The sequence below is a fragment of the Gymnoscopelus braueri genome (genome assembly GCF_963280865.1).
Source record: "Gymnoscopelus braueri genome assembly, chromosome: 8".
NCBI classification, from domain to species: Eukaryota; Metazoa; Chordata; class Actinopteri; order Myctophiformes; family Myctophidae; genus Gymnoscopelus; species Gymnoscopelus braueri.
In genome coordinates, this window is record NC_137609.1 from 12787835 (window position 1) to 12802627 (window position 14793).

Sequence of the window (14793 nt, forward strand, 5' to 3'; positions counted from 1 at the left end):
CGAAATTATATTTATAAAAATCTCTGTATATTTTTAAACATCCATATCAAATATATTGAACACCTCACAAAAATAGCAACATGTAAGATGCAAAGATAGATAGACTCCACTTACCATTAGGATTGTAGGCTCCATACGCGATGAGCAGACAGGAGAACCCAAAGCAGGTGCTAAAGAGAGAGATAACATCATGTCACACTCATATCTTCCAAAAAACATATATATTTGTGTATGCCTCCTATACAAATCTTTAAAAAACCTAGACAAACATTTAACAGCATCTTTTAACCACTTGAACCCCAACATGCCTATGCTTGAGGTAACATTCACCAAAAATAGCAGATCAACAAGCTCAAAACGTGGATTTGGTGTAGACGGAAAGAAGTGGTCCGAGTACAGTTAAAAATCGTATGTTTTGAAAGGTCATTTGCAGTGGTGTAAAGTACATTTACTCAAGTACTGTACTTAAGTATATATTTTTTTGTTATTTATTTCCAATTGTCTATACTTTTACTTCTACTCCACTACATCTCAGAGGCAAATATTGTACTTTTACTCCACTACAATTATTTGAAAACTTTAGTTACTAGTTACTTTGCAGATAACTATATTACATTATGAAACATACATTAACCACTTTAGCCCTATTTCATACCTAGGCTATTTGAAAATAGCCGATCTACAAGCTCACAACGCGTCGCGATGCGACGTGTTGTGAGCTTGTAGATCTGCTATTTTCAAGCATTTTAGTACTTTTACTTTTGGTACTTTTACATACATTTTGATAATGTGAGTGCTTTTTCCACCACTTGGTCATTCGATTGCTACGGCTGTGCTTTTACCTGCCCAGCAGCCGCAGCTTGCGAGGCCCGTATTTGTCCATGACGATACCGAGGGGCAGCGTGATGGCGGACAGGAGGAAGGAGCCCACGGTGAAGGCCATGTTCAGCATCTCGTCCTGCTCCTTGCAGATCAGCCAGCCGTTCATCCTCATGTGCCCGTCCATGGGCACCAGGGGCCGCATCTCCACGCCGTCCCCTAGGCCCACCACTACTGAGCCTCCTTGGGGCTCAAAGTAGTCGCTGTAGTCGCCGTCGCCGTCGTCGGCCGGAGGGGTCACCATGGGCAGGGATTGGTTGTAGGAGGAGGAGCTGTTACCTGAAGAGAGAAGAGAGAGTTATAGGACGGAAGAAGCGAGAGGGACGGTTTAAGGTTGGATTAAGATAAGTTTAAGGTAAATTAAAGGAGCTACACCATGCATGAATTTTAACTTTTCCTTCTTTTTTGTGTGTTTTTGGTCTCCCCTACCTCTCTTCTATCCCAATAAATGCCCAAGTTTGAGCACTCAGGCTTTCACAGCATATCTGGGGTTTTATGTAAATTGGTCTCAAAAGAGGCCAACTGATTTGCCCCCGCCTGTCACATGCGATACCTACAAAGAACCTACAAAGCACCTACAAAGCACCTACAAAGCACCTACAAAGCAAAAAAAAAAAAAAACCTTTTCCACACAGAACCAGGAGATAACGTGCATACAAAATGTCTCAATAGCGCCACGTGCCAAATAAGGACAATGTGGTATTGCAGGTGAAAGTGCTTTATAAGCCAGAGAGAAGTTAGTTGGAATGAGTATATCTGAGGCTTGATTTAGGCTCAAACCTTTTGAAAAACGTCTGAGGGACATAAACAATATGATATTAAATATGAAATATATTTTTTAAATGCATGGTGTAGTCCCTTTAAGATAAGTTTAAGGTAAATTAAGTTAAGCTAAAATAGATTAGTTAAGATATTTGGTTCTTATTGCAGTCAGTGAGTCAGTAGAAGCCATAGGTACGTATACAGACAGCAACAGGATCAGCATGCCAACAGAAGCTCCATATATGGGCATAGGCTATCGGTCGGATCGGTGGTGCGACGTAGGTGTGAGAACCTCTAGTTGTCTAGTATATACTAATACTTGGCACTCATGCGTTTCTTGATTCTGCCTCTGATTGTGAAGTGTGAAATCTTTTGTCAGGGTGCTATAACTGAGCAGGGTCTGATGGCACCACGCTGACTGTTCTCCTCAGAAGTCATGAACCTCATTAGCCTACCTGATAAAGAGACGTGATTTACATCATGGTGATGCACGTGCAGTGGTGTAAAGTAACTAAGTACATTTACTCAAGTACAGTACTTGAGTACAATTTTGAAGTATTTCCAATTTATAATACTTTTACTTCTACTCCACTACATCTCAGAACCAAATATTGTACTTTTACTCCATTACAATTATTAGAAAACTTAAACGTAAATTTTTATTATTACTACAAAACATACATTAACCACTTCAGCCCTATATACATTTCGACCATTTGAAAATTGCCGATCTACAAGCTTATACATTTGAAAAGTACTCTCTACTTTTGGTACTTTAAGTACATTTTGATACCAATACTTTTGTACATTTACTTAAGTACATTTTGAATTCCGGACTTTCTACATTGCAGTATTGATACTTTTACTTAAGTGCTTTTTCCACCACTGTGCATAGGACAGGATGGCCATATTGTGTGCGCTCAATGTGTGGGTGTGTGCACGCGCCCGATTCATACTTGTCGCACGTCGAAAATAGCAGACCTACAAGCTCACAACGTGCCACGGTCGTGACGCGTTGTGAGCTTGTACGTAGGTCTGTTACCGTATATTCGGCAAGCAGCACCGTTGTGCGAGGGAACATAAATCTAGGCTTAAAGGGTGACAGCTCTACTTATTCACAGGGTCCTGCTACATCATAAGCTGGTCGTCATGTGTTCAGTACACTGTGCATACACATACACACACACACACACACACACACACACACACACACACACACACACACACACACACACACACACACACACATATGTGTAGACAGTGAAGACACACACATTCTATTTTGAGTTCTCTCACACGTGCTCAACTCTCACACTGTCACTACTGGCACTGACAAAGCAAAAAAAAAAAGAGCCACAGCCTTGACCTTGTACGCAACAAAAAGAACACAAAGTGGATAAAGACAAAGACAAACTGCTGCCCTGGCGTAATACAGTACATCGTAAAAACAGTAAGCACAGGGCAAAGATAACTGAACTCAGATAGTGTAGGTCAGGAACTGTACTCACTGTTTTCTTATTTTCTATAATGGAAAGACCTACACTTTAAAGTCTTATACTGGTCTGTCTTGTTTGCCATTCTTTGTTAATTGCCTTTTCCTCTAGGTTATGATAGCAATACACTACTTCCTGCAGTGCAATATTATGCTTAATAATGCTTCAGAGGGTGTAATAACAATCTGTTCCAACGCTGCTTTTATAAAGACAGGGTTTATAAGTGCACCTGTAGGAATTGTTTGCGTCAACTTTAAAGGCTTCGTTTAATTTGCTGCGCGCTACTGTTCTGTAAGTCGTTAACCCAGCAGGTGTTCAGGGAACAAGGGGGTGAGGGCTCCCTCCTCAGTTTGCTCCACAGTTCCCTGCTTTGTGTCCAAGCATTTCATTGGTTTCCCCTTACACCCCCATGGCAGCATGTCTCTATTTCTTTGTCCAAGTGCTCACTGGCTGACTGGAGTCAAGTGTGTGCGATACAGTAGCCCCCGTGCGAAATGTCATGACGTGCTTAATAACAAAGCGTTAAAAGCCTCCTCAGAAACCAGTTCACACTCCGGCACAGATTCAAAGAGGATGAGTGGATGGGAACCACAGTATTAGTTTTAGCCCGGTGTTTGTGTACAGCGAGCAGGTGGAATCGGACAAGCTACTGAGTTTCCCTGAATGGCCCAGAGCCACAGGAGCACTTGTTCAGAGAAATGACGTGTGGGTGTCACCACAACCTCATGCCTCCCCTATAAAACCCCTATCAAAAAATAAAAACATGGCTCAAAGCTAAATACCAGTGGTATCAGTAAACCGCACCATTTGTCAGCTACAGTATATGATCGTTTTGCATGTGTCTGACAGCTTGGCACTGCAAAAACACACATAAAGGAGAAGGCAGAAAGAATTCTCAGAGAAAAGAAAAACAGTATATAGTCCAAAGTCCACGGAAAGCACTCAAATTCCTTTAGGTGTATTCATTATCACCTTGAACTTTATTAGTATAGTTTATGATACTGTGATAGTGTGTTTCCTAGAGTATGTGGTTTATCTAGTGCCTACTGGGTACAACTGACACACACCGTGGTGATATTACATGGAATTATTCAACTAAACTGCGGAGCCTGCTGTGCCATTCTTTTCCTTTCTTTTTCCTTTATTAATTCAGGGAAGCCCATTTTTACTTGTAACAGAGTATTTCAACATTGCAGTATTGATACTTTTACTTAAGTAAAACATTTGAATATTTTTTCCACCACTGCTCAAGAAGCACCCTAAATGTCTCTATGGAGACCAAACGAACCAGTTTCAGAGAGTCCTGAAGTTTGTTCCATCATAACAAAGTCTTTCCTTGTTCACCCATTCAGTCTATGATGTTTGGTACAACTCAGTGGGACATTTCTAGCCAGCAGAGTCATTTGTTCCTTTAACCTATGACTCTGAAATTGGGTCTACTGTCGGTCTTGACTTGACTTTGGCTTGTGGACTTACAATGTCATATTTGAGAATAACTTGATACTTGATAGGCTAAAAGTTCACTTCTACTTTCAAAGTGATGACTTGCTGACGTCTCTTGCCTCACTCTCTTTCTCTTCCTCTTTGTCATTTATCTTTACAAGCAGAAGTAGACATTGACCCCCCTCCATATTTCCAGCAATGGAAAAAAAGCTCTCTGCTGATCTGCCTTGGCTTCAACCACATGTCACGTGTCACATGTCACATGCTGGAGAGCAGCTGAGTGGGAGCTTCTCTCTGTTCTCTATTTGTGATGTCATCAGAACAGATGTATGCTGACTTGGCATACGATCCAGGAAGTTACCTATGACTCGACATGTGGGTTTTTGAGTCTGCTACTCAGCAGTTCACACAGAGCCAAAGTGCTGGGATTCTGGGTCCCCATGATATCACGAATATCAAATGAACGACAACATCTATAAAAACCCACCATCTTTGAGGTTCAGCATCAGCACAGCCTCCTAAGCCACTTAAAGGAGTAGTTCACCCAAAAAACACTTATTTTTGATCAATGACACACCCCATGAAGCCTTGAATTCATGGAGATTTTAAATTTTTTGTCGCATTCCAAGCCAATAATTTGATGACCAGGTCATCGGTCAATAGGAGACTCAGTATGACTCTTTGAGTCTCTTACCGTAGACTCCGCCGGTCATCAAATCATTGGCTTAGGAATGCGACAAAAATAAAAAGATCTCCATGAATTCAAGGCTTCATGGGGTGTGTAATTGATAGAAAATAAGTCATCCTTTGGGTGAACTACTCATTTAAGCCCTGTACTCTTTGTTGTATAACGAATAGCAAAAATAGCCTACAAGTTCACAACGTGACATCATGTTTTTTTTGTCTTAATATTGACTATACTGTATTGACATGTCCTAAATACGAATGCCAGGTTGAAATTCCTCACTTTTATTCAATGTTCTCAATAGAAGAGACCCTTGCCACTGCAAAGAATACACAAATACTGAAGTGCTGCAACATCTAAAAAGTAGTCTATGGAACATATGGTGTTGTTTTGTTTTTAAAAGCTTGGCTGCAATCAATGCCACTTGTGATGCCATGTGTTTTCTAGTTGTTGTTGGCGGTTAATGAAATCAATGAAGTAAGGTGTGGAGACTGGGGGTTATGCATCGCAGATGACATGACATGCATTTGCAAATCGTCAGTCAGATAAATCAGTTGTGTAAACCAACGTGAAGATAAGCCGGCAATGACTGAGACTGAACAACATGACTCCAGGTGTCAAGGTGCAACGTGTGTGCGCTCTGCCGTGCACGCTACGACCAAGACAGGAGGCTGGCTGCTCCTCCTCCTCCTCCTCCTCTGTTGTCACCTGAGGTCACGACAATGAGGCTGGCACATCGGGCCTCGCTGCCCCTTTCTCACGTCTCTTTTCCGTGGCCTCTCTGTCTGCTTATCTTTCTCCAAAAACATCTCCTGACTGGAGCCATTGTCCGTATCAATCACGCCATTGTAGTTTTTGTAAAAGGAGAGTGGGCAGTACACTCTCCTTTGTATTGTTGTTGTTTTTTTTTGTTATTGCGATAGCCAGTAGGAAAGTGGATAGGGAAAGTTCAGGGGTAGGTAAGTGTGTGTATGTGGGAGGTACAGGAGACATGGCTTTTGGACAGGAGGGGCACATGCCCTGTGTATGTACCAAAGGCACATGCCTTAAACACCACTATACATCAACTGGCATTCCTTTGTATTGTACATAACGAAACACTCCCAGCTTACGGCCATTATACTGTACACTGCCCGCGAACGGTGTGTGTCAAAACAGCCACCCCCATTATTGTACCTAACCAGTGGCGTTAGACGCGTGCCAACGTGTGCTGACACACCTGCCCGGCGTTCCAATGTATCACTGTTCATTATTTGTGTGTGTTCTCAATTGGTGTTCTCCCAGCACTGTGCTGCCACGTGGTGCTTCTTGTTGGTGCTATGGGCGGCACTTCACATGCGTCACGCCGCTGTGCTGTGCTGTGCGGTGCTGGCGGTGTGAATTGGCCTTTACTTTTGGGAACAAGAGAACTGTAGGCTGACTACAAATCGGAGACGACAGACTGCCAGACAACTCCAGTCAAATATTTGCAAATCAATCACACAATCAGTTCCCTAGCTGTTGTTTGTGTTATTGCTTTGAGTCGATGCTGTCTGCTGTGTCATAGGAACTAGTGATGTTGTTGACTCTGAGAGCATTTACATAATTATTCTACAAACATTATTTGCAATAATTATGTAAATTATTATTTTATTGTTGTTGATAAGGCACCTTTATAAAGTTGCTATCTCTTTAAGTACTGTACATAGCAGTGGTTCCCAAACCTTTTCTCCATGAGACCCAAATTTACAAAAACCCAATCAATCACTAAGTCCTATTTAAAAAATAGTCAAAATATCTGAGCTACAAGCTCACAGCTCAGCTTGTAGTTCTGCTATTTTAATTGATGGACTTTTTGTCTTTTTCTTGTCTTTGTCATTTCTTTGTTATTTCTGAACAAATGTGATTTTGTTTGTTGAAGAAAAAATGTAAAAAAAAGTGCATAAATACTTGGTTGGGACCACTGGTATATAGCCACCAAAAAGGTTATATGTCAAATCAGGGAACCACATGGATTAAAGAATCACATGTACCACACAGAACCTTTTGAAAGGCCATACTGTAAATAAAGAAGAGATATAAAGCACCTTTTTCAGTTTCATATAAAACCCTCAGTGAGAGTTTTCTGTGATATATTGTATCTAATTTAACCAACTCTAGCCACCCCCCTCTCCTCTTCTCTTTTATATTCCCTCAGGCCCCCCCCCCCATGGCAGTGGTTTTAAGTTCCATTCACAGCACTAAATGGGTTCATCCAGACAATGCATTCTCTACATGTCTGGAAGACAGCGCTGATAGCACTGTTCAAGTTTCGATGAAGACATGTTACGTAATAACCTGCCCCACACACACACACACACACACACACACACACACACACACACGCACACACAAGCAGACTACACATGTGCATGCACACACTCATACACGTACGCTCGCACGCATGCACGCAAGCACACAGCTTCTCCCTCTTAATGTTTTTTTCTGTTAAATGGCAAACAGACACCCAGTTACATCCTGTGACATTGGAACCCGGCGAGCTGGGTACTGAGGTGCTCTTTATGGCCTAAATTCTTCTCTTACATCATAGGCCTGTGTTTTTCAACATTCCTTGTTTTCCCTAATAGTGTGTTGATTCTCTTTCTTCTTCTCTCTTATCTTATCGTGACTATCTGTCTGGAATTCATGGACCTAGAGCTGACTCTTGCATGTACTTTCAATTCTTTGAAGGGCTCAGTCTGTCATAGAGCAGTGGTTCTCAACTTTTTCAGGCCGCGACCCCCCCCAAATAATCATATTTGAACTGGGGACCCCCGCCCCCCCTGACAAGCACTTGGAATGTAATGTAGGAGTTTAGTTTGACTCGGTTCCACAGATAAATATTGTGAAAATAGCCGATATACAAGCTCACAACGCCTCTTGTTTCTTATATTAATTGACAATTTGGCCAATGTTTGACCAGTTTTTATAGTACAGTCTGTTGATTACTTTTGATGCAGTACTGATCTTTTTTCATTTCATTTAATACTTTTCCCCCCCCTGTTTTAGTTTTTTTAGGTATTAGGTATTAAAAGTGCTTAAATTGTCACTTTACTGTCATCTGGGGACCCCCCTAAAATCATGTGGGGCCCCCAGGTTGAGAACCACTGTCATAGAACACGACAAACACCCAGAGAGCAGACAGACAGTACATTTTAGCTAGTGGTTCTGACTCACCCTCCGCGTTGCACATGTAGGAGTAGTAACCCTCGGACTTGAGCATGATGAGGAGCGAACCCCATCCCAGGAGCACAGCGGAGAAGAGCAGGTTCTCGATGATGGCGGTCACCGCCATCCACCAGCGCCTGGCGAACGCCGTAGACAGGGTCGGAGCCATGGTTCCCCGGGATAGAAACTTAAGAACAGAGGAACAAGAAGAGACCCAGGGGGGGGAGAGACAAGCGACAGAGAACAGGTAGGCAGAGGAGGGGAAGATGGAGGAGTTTCGTACCCTCCCTGACAGAGGCTCGGGATGAAAGGACCGTTAGTCACCGATCTGTGGAGAGAAAAGCAGAGACAGGGGAAAAGGGAGGTTTTACTCTCACCCTATTGCTGAAGTCATGCAGGGCTGGGCAGAAGCTGCTTCCAGCACTATAAGATCACAAGATAAAGGCCCTGAACTTTGGTCACTTAACACAACACAAGGTACAGCACTGACAAGGATTAAGTGCACAACAAGACCTTCAGTGCTAATGTAAGCCTCATGTAAATGAGTGTGTAAAGAAATGCCCCAAAACGGTCAAATGTTATAAACTCACAATTAAATGAACACTAGGGATTTCAAGAAAAAAGACTCTAAAGAATTGATTTATTTTCTATTTTTTTCTCTCCCCACTTTGTGCACGTGTGTACGGTCCCTCCCTGTCACTGTGTCAACTACTGTTTGGTCTTAGGGCGGGAGTATACAACCACCATGTCTCCTCCGACGCACATGGAGTCTCCAGCTTCCTCTTTTCACCTGGCAGTGAGGAGTTTCACTGGGAGAGTGTAACAAGTGCAGAGGAACATGTCACCTTTACACTGTTCCGCTCCCCGCTGAACAGGCATCCTAACCAACCTGTACGAGTCGCTAATGCAGCAACAAAGGACACAATCCCGTACCGGCTTTTAACCCGTGAACACAGCTTGTGTTCTTTGGCGCACCCGGCCAAGGCAGAGGCATCATGGAGGAATTGAACCCCACTGCAGTCCCCATGGCGGTGGGACATTACCCGGGTGCCCTCACACAGAGGATTTTAATATGACATCTGGTCTAGGCAGCCTTCCACAAATGTTTGCTTTATTTGTCTTATTAGTTTAACCTGTTTCTCTCATCAAACAAGATGCAAAAAATATGTTCCTAATTACATTGTAACAAATGACAGTGAAATCTTAACACAGGAGAAGACAGACAGTATGTGCCAATTCCTTGGTCACCAACTGTCACCAAACATTACAAGCAATCTAACGAATGACAGAGTCCAGTAGAAGTTCAGATAAGGGGTGGAAGCATCACTTGAATAACTGAGACAAGCTGTCACAGACTATGGGCAAGAAATAGCTAAGACAAGCTGTATGGCCTATTTTGTGGAAGAGGCAAATTTGTCCAAACTTGACTCAATGGCTGTGTCATTGGCTCCTTACGGGAAGACACCCCCCCCCCCCACACACACACACACACACACACACACACACACAATCCCTGTCTAAACAGGCCCATCGAGCCGTGAGGTTTCTCTGTAATTACTGCATCCAAAACATAAAAGAACTGCCAGAGATGGACAATTAACAAAAACAGGGCAACCGGCACACAGAGCGTGTCCCCTCTCTGTCCCTCTCCATCTCTCTGTCTCCCACTCTTCGTCTCTCATGCAGAATGCCTCTCGCCCTGTCTCTCCATCTCTAGCCCTGCTCTGTCTCCCACCCCAAACACACAAGCTGGACACACAGAAGAAAACTTCACTTTGAGATACATAAATCCCAAATAATTTTTGAGGCTATTGGACCAAGTTTGGGAAAGTTTTGGACACAACAAATATAATGTTCTATTAATACAATATTAATTAATGATTAATCCATTATCTGTAGGCTACATTTGTGTGTTTTGTTTGTAAAAAAAAAAATGGGGGAAAAAGAAAATAATGCACACCATTGTACAATACAGGCCTACACAAAATACAAAAGTAAATACAAATTGCTTGATATCCATACCTTTTCCTTATAGTCCCATGCACAGACAGCACAAAAAGCCTTTGTTGAAATGTTGCAGTTGCAGGTGAAGCTGGTGTTCAGCTGACATCCAGTTAGTGACTAAACTGTGTCTGTGTGAAGCTTCCACATTTATAATGGAACTGAGCCATAAGCAGCATCCCTCACCTCGCTGTCCATTGGATGTCCCGGAGGTGCTGAAACACAGTATGGGCCAATCGGCACTAAAAGTCAACACCAGTGGTGAAAAAAACAAAGTACTCAAATGTTTTACTTAAGTAAAAGTATCAAGTAGAAATACTCTGATAGTAAAAGTCCGGAATACAAAATGTATTTAAAAAATAGAAGTCAACTGAAAATTGGAAATACTCCAGTAAAAATACCTCAGAATTGTACTGAAGTACAGTACTTGAGTAAATGTAGCTATCATACTTCGTTACTTTACACCAGCACTAAAACAACGCCCGCTGGACGCCAGACCACCGGCTGACCCAATAATGAGTGTGTGTGAATTCTAGAAGTTAATACTGTCGGCTTGTTCTGGAAACGGGAAGCATGGAACACTTCTTTAACTGTGTGATAAGATTATCTTTGGCATGAGGTTCAGACTGACACACAGAGTGGTGTAAACAGGTTTCCTAGACCTAGGATAAGGTGATGAGTTAAAGTAAACTAACAGTGTTTGTTCATCATCACCCTCACAATCAATGCAGGCCATTGATTTTTGTGTAATGTGGCTGCTGCTGCCCAGTGAGGAATGACTCACAAACACAAGGCCTATATAGTCTATTATTACAAAGTAGCCTACTTATCGTGGTGGAAAAAGTATACTACATTTTTAGAGTAGAAATACTCAATTACATGTAAAAGTCGAAAGTTCTCCACCAAAAAGTAGAAAGTACTCATTATGCAGAATGTCCCATTTCACAAGTTATTAAATGTATAAAAATATTTTGAAAATAGCAGATCTACAAGCCCACAATGCATCGCATTGCTATGCATTGTGAGCTTGTAGATCTGCTATTTTCAAATCGGCCGAAATGAATAAGGTCTGAAGTGGTTAATGTATGTTTTGTAATAAAATAATCAAAAACTACAAAGTAACTAACTAAATTTTTCAAATAATTGTAGTAGAGTAAAAGTAGGCTACAATATTTACCTTTGAGATGTAGTAGAGTATAAGTAAAAGTACAGAAAATTGGAAATACTCCAGTAAAGTAAAAGATACCTCAGAATTGTATAAGTACAGTACTTGAGTAAATGTACTTCCTTCGTTACTTTTGGACACTAGAACAACGCCCGCTGGACTCCAGACCACCGGCTGACCCAGTAATGAGTGTGTGTGTGTGTGTGTGTGTGTGTGTGTGTGTGTGTGTGTGTGTGTGTGTGTGTGTGTGTGAATTCTGTGAGCTTGTTCTTCTGGAAACGGGAAGCATAACTTCTATCAGTGGTGCAGTTATGAAACTTGGCTGCCGAATCCAATTGCAACATGACGATAGATCGGGACAACTATGGAGCTATATATACTAATACACATATTTGCTAGCTACTTACGGCATTCAGCAAAAGAGAGAGAGAGAGAGAGAGAGAGAGAGAGAGAGAGAGAGAGAGAGAGACACCATATAAATAAGTAAGCTTGATACCAGCCATGCACAGTGCACACTCAATCATTTGGTTCAACTTTCCCCCTGTTTAATCATCACTGCACGCCATTACTATTACTATTACTATTATTATTACTATTAGGAGAAGAGATATGCTACCCAAAAGAAATGTGTATTCCCATATAAGCCTATACTCACTCACACGGTGTTTAGTTTATGCTATAAAATGCTCCATGTGTGTCCGGAACTGAGTTCTCCATTGCGCACAAAATGAAAACAACCTCACGTGCAAAACATAAGTATAACTGGTTCAGCAGTTGAGTTGACATACAGTCTATTTGCATTTGCAGGAGGATGTGGTGGAGAAGTACTCAGATATTTTACTTATCTAAGTAAAAGTAACAATACCACAATACAAAAATACTCAGACTGTTACACGTAAAAGGCCTGTGTTCAAAATGTTACTTGAGTAAAAGTACAAAAGTATTGGCATCAGAATATATAGTACCAAACTGCCAAAAGTAAAAGTACTAAAATGTTTGAAAATTTCAGATCTACAAGCTCACAATGGTCACAATAGCCTATGTATAAAACAGGGATGAAGTGGTTAATGCATGTTTTATAATATAATAATTTATATATGCAAAGTAACTTGTAACTAAAGTTTTCAAATAATGGTAGTGGAGTAAAAGTACAATATTTGCCTCTGAGATGTAATGGGGAGTGGGGTAGAAGTAGGCCTATAAAAGTATTGAAAATTGGAAATACTCCAGTAAAGTAAAAATACCTCAACATTTTACTTAAGTCCAGTACTTGAGTAAATGTACTTTACACTGATTACGCACGTGTGCAATGAGTCACAGCGTAATTGTTTCAATTATTACAAGCAAATCAGCAGTAGCCTATTTATTTTTAAAGAATAAAAGAATAAAACCTGTCATATAATTGAGAATGATTGAGAACTGAATGAATTTAGCCTCGTCTGTGGTGTAGCCGCTTGGATCAAGACTATCATAGATGTATTTGATCGATTTTGACATTTGCATATCCCTAAAGTCAGACTCGATAAATTACATGCTCTATCATAGTCTTGATCCAAGGCTACATCTTGATATGAGAATACACAAAACAACTACAGTTGTTCTGTGTGACCGTCTGCAGTAGACTTGATTTTCACAGGCACAACAGATAATCACTACATTATCTCTCTCTCTCTCTCTCTCTCTCTCTCTCTCTCTCTCTCTCTCTCTCTCTCTCTCTCTCTCTATTTTATACACACACACACACACACACACACACACACACACACAAATAGACACTAAGCAGAGTTGGGTCAGACTCAGATAACTTTGGCAATGTTATAATGTAGGCTAATAATCCCTTGGATTGCAAAACAATTCTAATCCAATCTGATTACTTTTGGATTGCTTCAAAATCATGGGGAGTGGCTTCAAGACTTCAGCATATTCCCCCCCAAAAGAGAAGCAATTTGGCAATCCATAGACTGCACTTCCCCTAGCTGCATGATATTGTGAGTTCCAATAAATGACACTATAAAATGTGGTTTGGCAAGTGGACCCCAGTTCTTCTCACAACCAGAAAGGGGAAAATGGTCCAATATTTTGAGAATAAAAACCTGTTTTATTTGTATCTAACGTTGGCCTATTTACACTGGATAACCCATTGAGACGTCTCACACCTTCATTGAACCCAAGAGAAGGGAATAGAGGACAGGGGGACAGCCTCTCCTATATCCCGAGCGATGATACAGAGATAGTACTTAGAATTGCCTCTATTTCTTCCTGTCTGAAAATCCACAATACAAGGTAGGGCAGGGATATTCAATTAGTCAGGGGACCACAATTGTACAATGGCTTGAAGTCAGGGGTCACAAGACTTTGTTTGCAGCAGGACAGATCTACAGTAGATTAGGAAATACATTTTACCTACCACCCAGAGTGGTGGATGGTCTCTACTCTCTAATATATAATTCATTTTCCATTTACCTGCATCTGGTTCTACTGGGTTCCTGTAGCAGTTTTACTGACATGCTTCATTTGGGATCTTGAGTGAGTCACAGTCCATTCTAAATAGTTGGCCTACATTTGACCCTAGAATTTGACCCTTATCTGTTAATGGTTAATTAACAGGGGGCATGTGGTCAGAAGATAAGGTGTGGATTGGGATGTAATAAAACAATTTAATCAAGCTTACTTGACAAATGTAACTGTAATCTAATTACACCCCAAATGTAATCTGGGATCAGTGGGATGATCATTATGATTACATGTAGTTAGTTACTACCAAACCCTTACATAATGCACCTGTGTGCGCGACCGACAATAAAATAGTGCAGCCAGAGACAACAGCAAGCAGCATGGTGGCTATGGTATACTATGGAGCTCACTTGTGCTGCAGGATATGAGGACAAATAACATACTTATTATTATTATTATTATTATTAATAATAATAATAATAATAATAATGGATGTACAGTATATAACAACTTTCTAAGAATAAGTTTTACAAAGTGCTTTATACATCACTATTGAAGATAAAACAGTAAAATAATATCAATAAAAGCACAACTATAGAATAAAACACACATCAATTAAAACAGTAAGAAATTAAAGTGTCAAAATCACACAAAATTTAAAGCTAAATAAAAAATAGAGACCTTTTTTTCCCTAGATTTAATACAGTTTGTAATACCATGAGAAG

The 14793-nt window shown here is 41.0% G+C and overlaps 1 protein-coding gene across 1 annotated transcript in view; it reads right to left on the bottom strand.

Moving 5' to 3' along the window:
* LOC308091035 (large neutral amino acids transporter small subunit 4-like) overlaps window positions 1-10652 on the bottom strand; it is a 29163-nt gene extending 18511 nt beyond the window's left edge. The window contains exons 1-4 of the mRNA XM_080436330.1: window positions 10471-10652; window positions 8458-8776; window positions 843-1158; window positions 115-170 (exon numbers count right to left, since the gene is read on the bottom strand). Of these exons, the coding sequence (XP_080292456.1) occupies window positions 115-170; window positions 843-1158; window positions 8458-8617 (532 nt within the window). The 5' untranslated portion in view covers window positions 8618-8776; window positions 10471-10652. The remainder of the gene's footprint in view (window positions 1-114; window positions 171-842; window positions 1159-8457; window positions 8777-10470) is intronic.
* Between the last annotated feature and the right edge of the window lie 4141 nt (window positions 10653-14793).